Below are 17,251 nucleotides of genomic sequence, written 5' to 3'. Positions count from 1 at the left end.
GCCTTGTTACATCAGAGGATGACAGAAAAGCTGATGATGCTGCGTCCTATTACCTTTGGTGAGAAACCCCTGTGACACAGTGACACCCCATGCTCACAGTATGACAAACGTTTATGACTAGCATTTCATTCAGGGAGGAACGCCTGTGACACTCGTGTGGCAGAACTTCCTGCACAAACACACAGAGTATCTTTAGGCCTGCAGCCCCAAAATGATCCAAATCTGTTATTTCATGTATGCGCAAAAAGTATATATGTTGAATACACGTTTAAAAATATAGTGTTGACTGGAAAACACTCGAACTTTTAATGTTACTAAACAGACACTGTCTGCGGAAGTGAGTTCATTTCAATCCTCCGAGTTTTTAAACACACTCAGCTAACCTGAACTTCAGTCTGAAAAGTTTTCAGGCGGCCTTTTTACGATTGACAACCACTTGGTCCAATCGTTTTGACAGACTATGCCCAAGTTCCCACCCACACTCGGATATTTGACCAATCAGAGGGCGCCGTGGCCGTTCGCCGCCATTTTGTGAGTCTATAAAGGCTAGTAACGCGCCTCGTTAGTAATTCCGCAAACCTGAAAGTGCCATGGACGGGTAAGTCCAGGGGAAAGACATTTCTAAACATAAAACTGTCGCTAAAAACAACTTCTCTTACATTTCTTGAGGTAACCCGATTTCCAGTTGCGGTTTTTATTTTATTTTAAGAGTGTACGCAGTTGTAGAATTTTAGCATGGAACATTTATTTGGAACAGGCTAGCTTAGCAACATGTCCGGGTGGAACGTACATGTTTTTAAATCCTACCCATATTCTACAAGACCCGCCTCCTGAAGTGTTATTGGTTACACGGTCATCGGTACCTCGTGACCGCGATTAGCAGCAGCGCGAGCCCTGAAGGCGGGATTTTATTGTCCAATCACAGATCAGGGGGCGGGTTTTGTCGGAATACGGGCGGAGATCAGGAACGCGGAAGCGACGCGATTCCCAAGTTTGTCCATCAGCAGCCAACCTGTTGATCTTTATTAATAAACTAACTTGTGTTCAGGTTTAAACTGCGGAAACACAAATAACACCCTCCTGGATTTAAAAGAGCGTTGAAGCGAACACTAAGTCTGAACTCTTGTAGAATGCGATACCTTTTTCTTTTTTTGAGGATTAATTTAGCCGGATTAGTGTAGCTAGCTAACTCTATGCTAATTAACTTATTAATTAAAGTATTAGATTTTCTCTTTTAGTGAACACCTCGTTGACTTCCTAAACTTTCTGTTCACTTTTTAGTGATCTTAATGATCTATTAAAATGTTTAAATTTTCTTCTGCTTATAAACAGCATAAAAATCTCAAGAATCAGCCTTTTTGTATAATCTCTAGAATTCCAGTCTGATCGGTTTTAGATCGGACAGGTGGAGTGTGTGTCCTCACAGTGAGCCTCTGCGTCTTTAGTGGCTGTGATTAGAGCGTTAGTCCACTAGGTGGCGTACTTCTGGACACTCTATTGACCTGGGAGACGTTCATCCGCATGGATATAGTGCCATATAAATTAGCATAAGTCAATGTGTATCACGTGCTTATTAATATTCATGAGTGTTAGACTTTCATGTAGCTAGACTTCAACTTGTGTGTTAAAATCCAATGGATCCCTGATTCATCTCGCCCTGCGGCATCGCCATGACGACAGTGCAGGTTAACAATCGAAGCCAGAAAGTGATTTATACTTTCACTGCACTTGAGGGGTGTGTGTGCTTGCTTGTTTATTTCTTGCTTATTTTGACAGACGTTTAGAGACGGATTTGTATCCTCTGGGATCCAGCTACGTCCCTGACATTGAGTGAGTCTCACAACTACACCTGCTAAACCCCTAACTGTTCATCTTGTGTGTGTTTATAAGTCTATAGTGAGCTTTCCGGGCCTCAGTGCTGCCCTTTGACCTTTTGGTCAACAGTCCACACACAGTTATCAGCGATGATCCAATCCAGTTTAATCAAATTTAATACAGCTCTGGTTGTTACAAGTAATTTAGTGTTGTTGTTGTTTTTTTTTTATCTTCAGTTTCTCTAACACCTTTATCAAAATCTACATGTTAAGGTGACTGTAATGAGTTAATGTGTGTTTGCATTAACATATGATGCGGTGTATCGATTGACTAACATGCTGTGTGTATGTGTCCCACAGCGGCGTCCATGATATAACAGTCGGCACAAAGGTATGTCCTTCTGCTTCATTATCCTGTCTCCATGGTAACGGCGCTTTTAAGAATAAACACACATGCTTGTTGATTATCTTAAAGTAAGCAGAGATGTGTGTGTGTGTGTGTGTGTGAGAGAGACATCAGTGGAAGAAGTCTCCAGTGTGGAGGAGTTTACACTGATATGGGGTGCCCCAGTCACATGACACACTGGTGTTTAGCTGATATAACAGAAGAGAGAACTGAGTCGTTTTACAGACATTAAGACGATGTGATAGAAAAGGAATAAAACACTCGGGTGTGCTTTTACAGGAAACTAATCAGATTAGCGTGTTTAAATACATTCTGAAAAAATAAAAGCAGTGTGTTAGGGTGTTGAACACGTGCAAAAAGAGAGAGAAGGTGGGTGTCCTGGTTTCTATAAAAAGCAAAAAAAAAGTGGGTGGAGTCACATCCCTCCGGGGCGGAGTTGTGCCCCAGCGCTGGCTCAGGTCCTCACCACTCTGAGTGATGAACGTGGCCCATTGTTCGCTCCAGGCCACGTTTCCTTCCTCGTGGGAGCTCAGACGTGTCTCTGATGTCATCGGCGTCTCCCACACCCCTGTACACCCCTATGTTGATTACATCATCCTGGACAAAATGTCATTACTCTAAGTAAAGATAAGTCTGAAAAGCAGGAGCGCAAATGTGACCTTTAAACTGAAACAAAACGTGTTATTATGGCTTTTTTGTTACCCTTTGAAATCCGAGAGGCATCGTTCAGTCGGACCGTGATCTCCACCTTCAGGGCTTTTAGTCGAATTAATCCAGGGCTTTAGGACGTTTGTGATTCGTGTAATTCAGTCGTTCTCCTCAGGGGGGCGCAGCCTTGGTTCTGACACTTAGAGATGTTTGTACTAAAGTGATCCAGTCATTAGTCAACCGGTAACCATGAAACCACTCCCACTTCCTGTGCGTCAGTATTGCAGAGGATGAAGCCCTTTTAACCTGTACACATAGTAACACACTGATAGTGTTAAGAGCTTCACTGAGACACACACACACACAAACATGAGGAGCGACCCAAACTGTACCAGATGCCCGTCATCAGTGTTGTGTGTGTGTGTGTGTGTCCTTCGTGCACCCTGTTACACACACCGTGTGTGTTTGAACCCCATTTAGGTTCCACTGCATGTCTTTGGCCGTTCTGTAGAAGGAACCCATATGAAACCCTGCAGAGCGAACATCACGCCTCCTGGAGGTGCGAGGCGACAGTGCTAACGTCTTTGTGATGGAGTGGTGTAGATGTGATGCTATAGAGACTCGACTCGATGAGACTGAGCAGGAAGAACAGTGAAGTGCTTCAATGTTCAGTACCAGAACAGATGTGACATTGTGCTACTGCTAGAGAGCCAGAAGCCTCTGTTCATCAGGTCATGTGACCAAGCAGACACTCGCCATCTTGAAGTGCTTCGTTAAGAGACTGAGGCGGGTGTGTGTCCGTGTCCGCAGATCTCTTCCCCGGGTCAAACCTTTGACCCCAGCTCGGTCATAACATGAAACAAGTGAAAAATACCACAGAATTTAAATCCAGTGGCTTTGTATAATATTTGTTTAATTATAATTATATTTTCATATGTAAATATTTATATATAATAATTTTAGTCTTAACAAAACAACAGCAATTTTAGTTGTTGTAAAAGATCTCTTATGGACTATCTGGAGTACAGTTTGGGAAACATTGTTTTGTTATTTAGGCGTTATTTTAAAACAGTTATTGGTTTATACATTTTAATGTTGTAGTTAAACAAGCTCTTATTTGCATATAGTTTTAGTTTTATTTGATTTGAAGCTCCATGACAACAGCATGATGACGACATAACCGACATCGTCATTGCCATTGCTCTGATAATGCATTTGAATAGTGCCATGTCAAATTGTGTGAAGCCTGTCTTGTTCTAAGGATGTTTTATTTATTTATACACACACACACAATATTCTGTTTTTTTTTTGTGTGTTTTTTTTTCCCCCAAAATCATCTGGGGATCTTAACATGCTCAAAAACTCATGAAAGTCAGCACACAGGTTGGAATCCGCTGCCATTAGAACTGCCATAGGGTCCTGAGCTCACCTCCTCCATCACTGCCCGCCAGTAAGACATGCCCAGCCATGACGATGCCTTAAACTTGTCACTCAGCAAGTCATGAGACACTTTTTCGGGACATCGTATTGAGTGACCTCAGCGTCTGGGGCTTTTTAGAGCTCATAGAGTTCCTGAAAGGCGCACGGGTTGTGCGGGCTGCACCCAGGCATGGCTTTTTGAAGGTCTTAACTAGAGATCGACCGATATGGGTTTTTTTATAGCCGATGCCGATGTTTAGAGGTCAGGGTCAGCCGATGGCCGATTTTTAGGGCCGATATCTTGAAGTTTTCCCTTTCATTTGCATGCTAAAAGGTCACACTAATAACGAGTGGATGCACAACATTTCTAAACTTAACATAATTTATTGAACACTGACTTATAAATAAAACGGGTAATATAAAAAAACTTTGAATCATTTACATAAATGTTTTAGAGCATTTATCTAGCAGAATTTTTTAAGTTTGTTGGAACATGAATAAACTTAAATATACATTTAAATAAAATAAATACAACATAAATAAAATAAATAAAAATCAATTAAACTGAAAAATATAAAAATAAAAACTAATATATACAAAACATAATAAAAAAAAAAATTATAATGACGTGCCGAGACACTAGCAACCAGCAACATTTGTGGTCGGTATAAATGACACAGAACATCTGAAGTAGGGCTGTGTATTGGCAAGGGCCTCACGATACGATACGTATCACGATACATGGGTCACGATACGATAAATCACGATATATTGCGATACAATACATATCGTGATATATTGCAATAGTTTGTATTAGTATGTGTGTCACATTATATTGATAACTTGATAAAGTAGGCAGACGAATTAAAATTCCAATTCCAATTTATTTTCCATCCATTCCAATTCATTAGAACGGCACAGTGTGATTGAAGTCCATATTGTTATAAAACACTTAACACTTAAACATTCAACTAAAATGTATATGCCACTGAAGTTACATATAAATTAAATAAACAGTTTATAAAACTAAAATAAATTTAAGCAAAAAAATTTAAGTTTATCAAGTAAACATAAAACTGAAACATAATGCTCTAATATGAGGTATTCATTGTCACCAAACTGTTAGACCAAAAACTCTCTTGCCTCCAAACTATTAGAAACTAAAGTGTAGTATCGATACTTGAGGTTTGACTATCGATACACTATCGTAAAAGAAATTATCGCGATAGTTAGATGTATAGATATTTTTGCACAGCCCTAATCTGAAGTGCATTCTAACTTTCGGCTCTTTGGAATTTCCTGCATTTTTATATAAAACAAAGTCCTCAAGTAACCAACTGTGATTAAAGGTTTTCATGCACTTGACTTAGCAGCATCAAAAATCTATTTTAGTTCAAATAACATAGCAGCAAACCCCTTTATTTTTGAGTGAAGGAAATTATGTAAACATTACAGAACAATATAAAAAGGAATGTGCTTCAATTTTAACTCAATTGCAGTCCCTGAGTCTTCCTCACTCTACCCATCTTCACTGAAAGTTCTCTAAATTGGCTATTGCTGAACGCTGTAAAAACACGCGTCTCCACACCATATGACCAATGGATGAGAACTCCCGAACCGCAAATTGAAAGGATTTTTGTGTTGTTTTTGTCGCGAATCTAACAGTTAACAGGCAGCGTTCCAGTCTATCTGTACAGCATGTGGACATGTTTAAAAACTAGGTACACTGAGGTATAGGCTGGTCCACTATATATGTTTGACTATGGGACTTTGAAATATCAGAATTGAAGCCTTACCTTTATCTCTCAGGACTGTTGAATCTTTTCTTGAAGTTTTGGCTTGGGGTCCTTCACACGCGGCAGCAGCACATTCCACCGCATCAATAACATGGGACTGCCCGCGGATGTGCCTGACTTTAAATCGGCGCTACTAAACAAGGATATCGGTCGATGCCGATGTATTAAAAAATGACAAATATCGGCGCGATATATCGGTCGACCTCTAGTCTTAACATGGTCACACATTTGTTGCACGGTGCTCCTGGGTGGCAATGGCTCAGGTGCTTGGACCCACTCATCAGTATTTAATTATTTATAATCTTATAAGTGAATATAAACAAAAGCAGAATCGTGGAAAATTGCTTTAATGATGGCTTGTTTTTTATATTTACTAGATAATTAATTTTTTTTATATTTGCCTACTATAAATGTATTTGGATATTTAGTGTGTGTGTGTATTTTCAGAGAGGATCTGACGAGCTCTTTTCCTCCTGCGTCTCTAACGGCCCGTACATCATGAGCTCAGGAGCAGGTGTGTACACATGTGGGCTGTGTCTCTGTGGGCGTGTCCTCAAGTATTTACCCGGGTTTATATAAACCAGCTCCTTGAGGTGATGCTGATTGGTTATTTAGATTAATAACAAAACTTAATGTGGCTTACTGTGTCTCCAGCGAACGGCAACGACAGTAAAAAGTTTAAGGGGGACGTCAGGAGTCCAGGTGTCCCCTCTCGAGTCGTCCATGTGAGAAAGTTACCCAGCGACATAAACGAGGCTGAGGTCATCTCGTTAGGACTTCCCTTTGGCAAAGTGACCAACCTGCTGATGCTCAAGGGCAAAAACCAGGTGTGTGTGTGTAAAAGACGGTCATGTGACTGGAGAATTAGTCAGCCAGTGGGAATCTGGTAAAATGTTGCGGTGGTGTTTTGTGTTGTGATCTCAGGCTTTTCTGGAGATGAACACGGAGGAGTCGGCCCAGACCATGGTGAACTACTACTCCTCCGTCACGCCAGTCATCCGGAGTCAACCCGTCTTCATCCAGTACTCCAACCACAAGGAGCTGAAGACTGACAACTCGCCCAACCAAGTGGTACATCACCGTCACTAACGCACTGCTCACCTGTGGGCGTGGCCCAGACCACATGGCTTTATTACTCACTGTATAAACACCACTACCTGTCAACACTACAGTGTGTATAAATGTAGTATATCAGTGTTTAATGCGGGGTTGGTGTGTTTGTGTTGCTGTAGCGCGCTCAGGCAGCCCTGCAGGCAGTGAACGCGGTTCAGACGGCGAGCGTGCCTCTCAGCGGCGTGGACGTGGGAGGGTCCGGCGGTCAGAGTCCTGTACTGAGGGTGATCGTGGAGAACCTGTTCTACCCAGTCACTCTGGAGGTTCTGCACCAGGTAACTACCAGCTCACCACTGCGCTTTACTCTGACCACACACACACGACTCCTCTCACTCTGTCTTCATGTTGGAGCAGATCTTCTCGAAGTTTGGGACGGTGCTGAAGATCATCACATTTACCAAAAACAATCAGTTCCAGGCTCTGGTTCAGTACTCGGACACCGTGACGGCTCAGCACTCCAAGCTGGTGAGTAGATGGCTGTGTGTAGCTGCTGCTTTAACCTTCACCACGGTCCTGAGCTCATCCCAGGACTGATAGTGATGTGTTCTCTCTCTCAATCACCCCCCAGTCTCTGGATGGACAGAACATCTATAACGCCTGCTGTACGCTGCGCATCAGCTTCTCCAAACTCACCAGCTTGAACGTTAAGTACAACAATGATAAGAGCAGAGACTACACCCGGCCCGATCTGCCCACCGGGGACGGCCCGACCTCGCTCGAACAGCAGACCATCGCCACCACCGCCTTCAGTACCTGCAACCACTTTTATTATTTATTTAGCTGTTTATCTCTCATCACTGTGATCCAGCTAGCACTGATTAGGAATGAAGGAGTGTGTGTGCTTGTTTACTCATGGATTGTTTTTCCTTCTCTCTCTCTCTGTGTGTGTGTGTGTGTGTGTGTGGATCAGCACCTGGTTTAATCTCTGCAGCTCCTTTCGCGAGTGCCCACAGCTTCCCTCCGGCGTTCGCCCTCCAGCAGACTGCAGGTGAGATCGAAATAGACTTGAAAACCCCGCACTGTTCCTCGGGAGATCAGTTTCAGTGACTCATGCTAAGTTTATATGGATTATATCGTAGCTCATGTTGCTGATCTCACACTCGAGGCAGAGAGTTGCAGGTATAAGGCTGAGATTCAGGGGAGTGTGTGTCCTTACTGTACCGTTACATTTAATATACATTTATACACATTTCATCGAAGTATTAGATCTTTTTTTTATTTTTTTTATTAACTTAAGTGTCGTAAAGTCTTTGATGTCCCACTCAACTCTTCCACCAGTGTTGGATTTAATTCCACAGTGAGACTTCAGTGCCGTTTGTCTGTAATATATAGCAAGACGGAGCTCCTGTGTCGGTTTGCCCACACGTCTCTATGCCGGAACGTTCCAAGACGTTACGTTAATTATATAAAATTATACAATCATTCACCACATTTTTATTTATTTATTTTAAGTCTCCCAAACAGGAAGTGACCTCTGTTATTGTGTGTTCTCGGTTTCTTGTCCTCAGGTCTGTCTCTTTCCGGCCTTCCCGCCAGCGCCCTGGCGTCTCTCGGAGTTCCTGGTGCGGCCGCCGCCGCGGGTCGTCTGGCGCTGTCCGCCGGACTCAACACCTCGACACACACCGTCCTGCTCGTCAGTAACCTTAACCCCGAGGTGTGTGAGCCGGTTTAGCTGTGAAGGTGTTATTTAATCATGTCTAAGTGTTTAAATGAATCATTGATCATTTGTACGGTGTTTAATATAAAGTGTGTAGACAGCCTTTAAAGCTGAGTAAAGTAAAGCTGAGGTGTTGAGAGATGAGCCGTGTTTCAGTTGTATAATTTTGTCTCTGCCTTTTCCTGTGTTTCATTGTTAATCTGTTTCTCCTCTTTTTCTCTTAGTGAAGGCATTTAATTTTAGCGACTTCTGCGACACTGTGTGTACTCACCTGATCTGTTTTTTTTTTCTTCTTTCTCTCTTGTTTATTTTTTATATCTTGCTCATCCTGGCCTTTTTTTTTTCCTCCCCATTGATGACGAACAACAAACCCACATTTGTTCTCTCCTGGATTTTTTTCTTCTTCTTTTACGTTCTGTTTGGATCTGCGGAAATGTCGAACCTGCACTTCTCCGATCTTTCTCCCTTCCCTTCCTCCCTCGCTGCCTTCCTCTGCTGTCTCTAAAGAGCGTTACGCCCCAATGCCTCTTTATTCTTTTCGGTATGTTATCACTGCCATCTCCTCCTTTTTGTGTTTCATATTTATTACTGTTCTGTCTCATTATCTCGACCAATCAGATTCAGGCAGCTGCGTACACACACACACACACACACACACACACACACACACACACACACACACACACACACTGAAGCGCATCATGCAGGATGAGTTAATGTTAGATGGTTAGCAAATTGGCAACAGGATGCAGCATTTTGAAATTACTTTCATCACTCCAGGTTTAAATCCCTTTTAGAGGCACAGTCCAGTTTAAATAAAAAACTACCTGCAGGATGAAACACTCAAGGTCATTTGAAGGTCAAACTTCCTAATCGTTTAACTCATGAAAAAAAAAAAGTTCATTAAATTTAAACTGGCATGTGCAAAAGCATTATGCGCCCGCATCTAATCTTGTGTAAAGGTAGAAGTTAACTTTATTTATTTTTTTATTTCTCTTGGCTAGCTAACAGTGCTTGCTTAATTGGATGCGCCCTAGTAGTGATTGTTTATAATGTGTACTTGCGCATGTACAGGGAAAATGTAGATTGTTTCCATTTCTAGACAGGAAGTGTTGCATCTTGTTGCTCGTCCCTGGAGTCGCCTTTTAGAGCACACCTGATTTAAACCCCACCCGTGATTTAGCCATGTGCATGTCTCCTTTTGTTTCTGCATGTTGTCCTTAATCAGGTCAAATGATCACAGAGCTGTAGACAGGTGTAGGGTCCGTCAGTGTGTAGCCGCAGACAGGATGTAGTGCGGAACAGTTTAATCATAGTTAGATACTTGGGCAGGCAGAGCGAGTGACGAGGTGTGTGTCGTGTTTTAGTGCATGCTGTAACACCTTCACTAAATTTCACTGATTTAATCTGTCCTGTGTTGTTGGGGGTGAAAGAAGCTTAATGACTGTGTGTGTTGAAGGTGTCTATGGCGACGTGATGAGGGTGAAGATCCTCTTCAATAAGAAGGAGAATGCTCTGGTGCAGATGGCAGACGCAACACAAGCACAGCTTGGTAAATATAGACTCCATTTCAGTTAAAGCCCCAGGTGAAACCAGAATCCTGCGTTTATTATAAGGGATGGACGGACGGACGGAGGGAGGAAGGGTTTGTCCGGGATGAAAACATGGAAAAAACTTGCAGAATGTATAAAAAATAAATTAAAAAAAGGGGGCAAGAATAGAGGGATGGGGAAAGGCAGTGATGGGGGGTGGGGGGGTGGTTAGAGGTGGATGGTATTAGAGGTAAGAAGTAGTGATGCGGGGGTCGTCTGGTAACCCACGGGTCGGGTTGGGGCGGGTCATTAAAAACAATTAAATTTAAAAATCCATTTATGTTGCGTGCAATTCCCTATAGCTTAAATTAAATATTTGGGAATATCTATTTTCATTTTTTTTTTTTTAAGTTCTTTGATAAGGTTACGTCACGTGACAAGTCACGAAAGCACCAAGCAGCTACCGCTGCCAGTCACAACAAAAACAAAGAAAAAAAAGTGAAAAGCAAAAAAAGGTTGCGAGGCAGGTTGTAAAAATGGATACAGTGGTGCGGGGTGGGCTGGGGCGGGCCAAATAATTTCATAAAAGCGGTACCCGCGGGTTGGAAAAATACCTGACCCGCGCATCACTTGTAAGAAGGTAAGTGTTTAGGCAGTGTCTCAAACCCACACTCACCCTAGGCAGTGTATAAACTAAGTTATTTATTGTTTGTTGTATTTATATTTTGTTGTGTGTGTCACAGCGATGAGTTACCTGAATGGTCAGAAGTTGCATGGGAAGCCACTGCGTGTGACTCTGTCCAAACACACCACAGTGCAGCTTCCCCGAGAGGGACATGAGGACCAGGGACTCACTAAAGACTTCTCCACCTCACCGCTACACCGATTCAAGAAGCCTGGCTCCAAGAACTACTCCAACATCTTCCCTCCGTCCGCCACCCTCCACCTGTCTAACATCCCGTAAGTCCCCCGCCCTCCACCTGTCCCGCGGCCCGTAAGTCCCCCGCCCTCCACCTGTCCCGCGGCCCGTAGCGTTTCTAGTTGCGTTTCGTGTTTTAGCAGTGTATAGCTGATCAGATTTACTGTCATATCAGTTAGCACTAATGGTGATTGTGTGTTCACGCGCAGACCCTCTGTTGGTGAAGATGATCTTAAAGACCTGTTCAGGAGTTCAGGAGCCACAGTGAAAGCCTTCAAGTTCTTCCAGTATGTTCTCTCAATACTTTATCCTGTTTATTCCTTTAACTTATTTAAATAATTGGTTATATATACATTTCTTTTTTTAGTTATATTTAATTTAAAACGTTCTTAGTTTATAATAAACTGATTTTGTTTCTTATTTAGATCTAATTGCTTGCAAGTTTATAAAGCTCTATACACACTTGTACAATCTTATTAACTGTGTAGTTCTTACAAATATAACTATGTATTATATATAACAAGAATTGCAAAACCTTTTATATACTTTTTGGATTATTATTATTTTTTCTGAGGTTTATGTCGCAAAGGTTTTGTGTGGATTTGGTTTTTCAAAGATTTTACCTCTTCTGTCTTCTCAGGAAGGACCACAAGATGGCGCTGATCCAGCTGGGCTCTGTGGAGGAGGCCATCGAGTCACTGATCGAGTTCCACAATCACGATCTGGGCGAGAACCATCACCTCCGCGTCTCCTTCTCCAAATCCACCATCTGAGACTCGCTCAGGGTTAATTACCACACACACACACACACACACACACACACACGTGTGTGTACATATATACGTATATGTATATACACGCGCGCGCACATGCACACACGTCATCATTCCTTTTCTTATCCACACGCAGACCAGAAGAAACCCAATATTTTAATTTGGGTTTAATTTGTAATCTTTTATTTCTGCACACATTTTCTTAAAATTATTGGTGCAAAAATGATTTGTAGTGTATCCTCCATGTTTATGGTTAAATCTATATATATATAAATATATATCTCTATACGCTGATTGTTTTTCTATTGGGGCGGGGTTTGGGGAAATGCTGGGGTTTTTGTTTTTCTGTAATCATAGATGCTGCCTGGTTCACACTCGGTGCCTATATATACACACACACACACACACACACACACACACACACACACACACACACGGCCATTCCCATTTCTGCCTTCCAAAACGCAGTGCCTTATATGGTCACTTCCTGTGTGACGAACTCAAGGTTCTGTTTTTTTTTTTGTTTTTGTTTTTTCCTGATTTTTTTTTATTTATTTTTTGTTCCCTAAGAGATCAGACTTGGTTTTGAGGTTTAATCAGACACTCCACTCTAAAACACGTTCTTATTTCCTCCTCTAGACATTGTGTAGGATGTAGCAAAGTGTAAGATAATCCTTTGATTAATTAAGCTTTGTGTTTGGCTTAATATTACATATTCATATCACTTCAGATCTTCAGGGCCTTGTGGTCGTTTTTGACAGGAGAATCTTTTTGGACGCATATTAATTGATTATTCAGATTAGTCTACAAGACATGCCCACTTGTTAGCATATATTTGCATATTGAAGCAATGTTTTAGGCTTGTTGACTTTATTTTGTGATCTAAGTGTTTACAGGACAGATTCATGTGATCTAAAGGAATCTGGTAAATTTGGTTTATTTATGGCTGTAGAAGTGCCTCAGAGTCGGCCTTAGTGATTTATTAATAATTAATGATTTATTTTATTATATTCAAGCTTCAGGTGGTGGTTCAGGACTTTAATCTCAGACACTTGTCTAATTCTTTACAGATTCTCAGTTTGAATTTTTATACCCGATTCGTTGTTTACATAAACTTAAACGTAACCCTTTATATAAAAGTCATTTGCATAGTAGGCCTTGTGGTTTCTTTTGATTTTTTTTTTCTATATAAACATTCAGATCAGTGTTACGAGACCGTGAAATGTTTAAGATTTAGTTTTTCTTGTTGAGTGTCTTAATTTTTATTTAATCCACCAGTTAATTTGCTTATTAATGCCATGATGAGGATGAATCAGGTCCCCCGTACGATCTTAATCATTGTTATAATTATTATTATTCATAATTTAAAATTGAGTGGCTCTGAAATGAGTCGTTGCTGAATTTGTATATTCTAGCTTTATATGGTTGAATTAAGGCCCCCCCCCCCTTTTTTAGGTAGTTTTGTTGATCTGCATGTTATTGATCTACAGTAAGCTACACTTTTATTCCTGCATGCACACACACACACACACACACACACACACACACGTGCCTTCACTCGCCCAGACTAGTGATTTATTTCTGCACACTCGCCGAGTCCAATCCTTGCGTCTCCGTCTTACGGTTTACACCCAACTGACTCCCTCATACACCAACTCTACTTCCTGTTCACATGTCTTAATGATAGATTAAATTTTTTTGGGCACTTTATGTTTATATATGTACTTAATGGTAAAGGAGGTTGCCGTTTGCATTTCTGCATGTAAATGAAACTGCCACAGCGTTTCCCGTCTCACTCCAGACGCCAGAGCGAACCCCAGACGTGAGCACAGTAGGAGTGGCTCATAGCAGGGTGCAGTCATAAAATTCCTCATTTACAGTAACATACAAAGCCACGCCCCTCACCTGAGCCTGATCCAGCTGCACAGCGCTAACCTGGAGCCTGTGGGCACACGTCTCCTCCTCGTAGCTCCGCTGCAGAACTAAAGCCAACCTCTGTGTCGTGGTGAGACGGCAGCACTGTTGCTGTCTTATTTTCTCCTCATGGTTTATCCTCCTCACATTCCTTTGGCCTTTAATCCTTAAACACAAAGACCAAAACACGTTTAGTCTTACCAGAGAGTGGAGTGTAGGGTCGCGTCCCAAACACTAGTGTTTGATTGAAGTCTTCTTACTGGAGTTCATGCTAACGGTTGGTAAAGAACCATTTAAAGAGAGCCTGTTCTTGCAGTGCATTGTGGGTAATGCCTCATGTTCCAGTAAGAACACTAATACAGTCGTTACTTCCAGTGTTTGAGACAAAGCTGTCCTTTTTTTTTTTTTTTTTTTTCTCCCCCTTTTGTTTCTGAGTGATGAAAATAATCATATCTTTGTGTATATTTTGATACACTTGACATTGTAGATCATTTATGTTTTGTATTACACAGAATATTAAAGATGTTCCTTCACTGTGTGTGTGGATGTTTATGTGGAAACATAGCCATGCTTCATGCCTTCATTCTCTTATTTCTTTATTCTTTCAATAAATCTTTCATTCCTTTGCCTGGTCTTTGGTTTCTTACTTTTTAACGTCTTTACTTTCTACAGCTTTTTACTCACCCATCATCTGCTCAGGTTCTTCTGAGGTTCTTTCATGCTCAAGGAGTGTGTGTACCTCGTAAAGTCATGTGCCAGGATTTTTAATGGCTGTGAAGTTAACTGTAGATGCAGGAGATGATCCGGGTGATGTGATTCGATCCTGTTGAGTGTGTGGAGGAACGTCAGCCTTTAAAGAACACAAATGCAGTTAATTTATTAAAGATGGTGAAAGAAGAGGAGGGAAATGTCCAGGTTGTGAGAAGCAGCAGCTTTAACGCTGACTGTACCCAGGTTCATCATAAAGATCTGAGACGTTCCTGATGTCCTTCAGCTTTAAGAGTTTAAGCTCTACCGCTCATTACTAATCATATGTTCTCTAATAGTGTTTATTTAGGATGTGTGTTAGTAACACACTGCGCTTTAGCTAAACATGATCATCTGAACACAGGTGTGTGTAAGGGAAGGGGCGGAGCTTCCTTCTAACAGGTGAGCCTTCTCGTTGTTCCTGGTTTCTGCCTTAAAGCTCGTTTCTCAAACTTTCTGATCAGTAAATCAGAGTAGATCAAACTAATAAATGTGTGGGGCATGAAGAGCGTGATGGTTTTTTGCTCCAACAGCAGGGGGCGCACCAACACCACAGCAGGCCACGTTTCAGCCTTTGTGTCTCTGCATTAAGTCTGCTCAGTTAATTTCTCCACATCAGTGACTTGCTTCTGATCGATTTCTATTTTTTCCTCTTGATTTCTTGCTGCACTTGAGTCTCTCACCTGTGTGTAAGCCAGAATAAACCTGCGCCCCTGAGTTACAAACACGACTCTAGGTGATGGAGCGTCCGCGCTGTGTCTAAGCTTTCTGTCCAGTAATAAACATTCGATAGATACATTTACATTTAGGCATTTGGCAGACGCTCTTATCCAGAGCGACTTACATTTTTTTTTATTTTTTTTTTTTATACATCTCATTGTACATCTGAGCAGTTGAGGGTTAAGGGCCGCGCTCAAGGGCCCAACAGTGGCAACTTGGTGGTTGGGGGGTTTGAACCTGGGACCTCCAGAACCATAGTCCAATGCCTTAACCACTGAGCTACCCCTGACCCCGATAGATAGAAAATTTGTGTAGTGCTGAAACTGTTACTCAATTAAGGTTTATTTTAAAAAAGAATTAAAAACATCAATTAGACCTATAAAACATAAGCAACAGAATTAAAAGACTTAAATATATATATATATATTTCTTTCAATGTAAAGAACAGTCTTTCACTGAATAGGCCCCGCCTCCTATTTGTTTCTGTGCTCTGATTGGTCCTGTGCTTCAGGTGAGGTTTAAATCGATCATTTCTTCTGTTAATAGCTCTATAAGCCCCGCCCCTCAGGTTGGGTTAAGTGATCGCTGTCGCTAACTGGGGGCCACTTATTTCTTATTCTAAATTATAGGGAAAAGAATGTAAAGATCAGATTATGTTGCATACACAAAGCAAAAAATAATTCTATTTATAATTATAATGTTACACATCTTTTAGTTTAAATACTTTTATGCTGATCTGTTTTAAGTCTTTCAATAGCTAGAACTGTCTCCTAAAGTTCATCCTCATTCAGTGATATTTATACATATTTTATTCTCTTCATGTCTGTTGTGTTACTGTCCTCACTACTGGATGTTGGACATTTCCTTCAGGATCACTAAACTCTGTCTGTCTATTGATCTCTATCTCTCCATCTCTCTCTCCATCTCCATCTCTATCTCTCCATCTCCATCTCTCTCTCCATCTCCATCTCTATCTCTCCATCTCTATCTCTATATATCTCTCTATCTCTCCATCTCTATCTCTCCATCTCTGTCTCTCTATATATATATAAATATATAAGTTTAATAATATAACCTGAGTATGAAGAGGTTTGGAGGTTTGGTTCATTCCGAGTTTAAGGACATCTTCAGGGTGAGTTAGCAGTTAGCAGTGCTGTAGAGAGCAGCGCCTTCCCGCCAATTTTAATCGTCACGCGCCGGGGCTGAGCCCCGCCCCCTGTGCGTTCTGATTGGTCGGTGTGAGCAGCCAATCAGAAGCGCCTGTGGTGTGAGAGGAGGTTTGAGGCGCTCAGGTCGTCAGTCAGCGGTGATACTGACTGCGGTGCAGAGCGGACACACACACACACACACACACACACACACACTGCGGGGGGATTTAAACACCGTCACAACTGGAGGGAGTGTGTGAGAGGAGGCACGAGACCCTGAGATAAAGGGGGGGATTTATTTCTTATTTAAAGTTACAGCACACTGATGATGATGATGAAGATGATGATGATGATGAAGATGCATGAGGATTTCTCAGACACTGTGAGACAGCTGGAGATCCTCCCCCTCTACACGTGCTGAGGCTGGACTCAGGTGGAGCGGATGGGACTGAGGAACTTGATAGCACTTCATCCTCCAGCAGCATGGACACGCAGCTCTCTCCTGGAAGCTCCAGCTTCTGAGATCCACACCACAGGAGAGGAGAGGAGAAGACGTCTCTGAGGTTCCTCCTGAAGGTCTCATGGTGTGCATGAATTAAGTCTGATCTTTGACATCCTGATGGATGAGAACTTGCACTTCTCTAC

General features: G+C 41.8%; 2 protein-coding genes across 3 annotated transcripts in view; both read left to right on the top strand.

Annotated features, from left to right (window-relative positions):
• Nucleotides 1-543: 543 nt before the first annotated feature.
• ptbp1a (polypyrimidine tract binding protein 1a) lies at nucleotides 544-14,529 on the top strand. The gene is made up of 16 exons (XM_053507222.1): nucleotides 544-598; nucleotides 1,777-1,830; nucleotides 2,175-2,205; nucleotides 6,531-6,597; nucleotides 6,738-6,910; nucleotides 7,008-7,154; nucleotides 7,316-7,471; nucleotides 7,551-7,661; nucleotides 7,765-7,945; nucleotides 8,107-8,184; nucleotides 8,705-8,850; nucleotides 9,361-9,394; nucleotides 10,313-10,405; nucleotides 11,129-11,345; nucleotides 11,514-11,591; nucleotides 11,945-14,529. The coding sequence occupies exons 1-16, from the start codon at nucleotides 591-593 to the stop codon at nucleotides 12,075-12,077; spliced, it is 1,707 nt and encodes a 568-aa protein (XP_053363197.1). The 5' UTR covers nucleotides 544-590; the 3' UTR covers nucleotides 12,078-14,529.
• A 2,274-nt stretch (nucleotides 14,530-16,803) lies between these two features.
• The window catches only part of efna2a (ephrin-A2a), a 54,450-nt gene continuing 54,002 nt past the window's right edge, over nucleotides 16,804-17,251 (top strand). For both annotated transcript variants that reach the window (XM_053507617.1, XM_053507616.1), the window contains exon 1: nucleotides 16,804-17,190. The gene's annotated coding sequence lies outside the window, so the exon portion shown is untranslated. The remainder of the gene's footprint in view (nucleotides 17,191-17,251) is intronic.

The sequence above is a fragment of the Clarias gariepinus genome, chromosome 11 (genome assembly GCF_024256425.1).
Source record: "Clarias gariepinus isolate MV-2021 ecotype Netherlands chromosome 11, CGAR_prim_01v2, whole genome shotgun sequence".
NCBI classification, from domain to species: Eukaryota; Metazoa; Chordata; class Actinopteri; order Siluriformes; family Clariidae; genus Clarias; species Clarias gariepinus.
Note: the sequence above shows the minus strand (reverse complement) of the source record. Positions and strands in the feature narration are given on the sequence as shown.

What these genes read in the sequence shown, in the direction of transcription:
- ptbp1a (XM_053507222.1), top strand. An exon ending in TCAGTAACCTTAACCCCGAG is followed by an intron (nt 8,851 to 9,360) that starts GTGTGTGAGCCG and finishes CTGTCTCTAAAG; the next exon opens with AGCGTTACGCCCCAATGCCT. An exon ending in ATGCCTCTTTATTCTTTTCG is followed by an intron (nt 9,395 to 10,312) that starts GTATGTTATCAC and finishes TGTGTGTTGAAG; the next exon opens with GTGTCTATGGCGACGTGATG.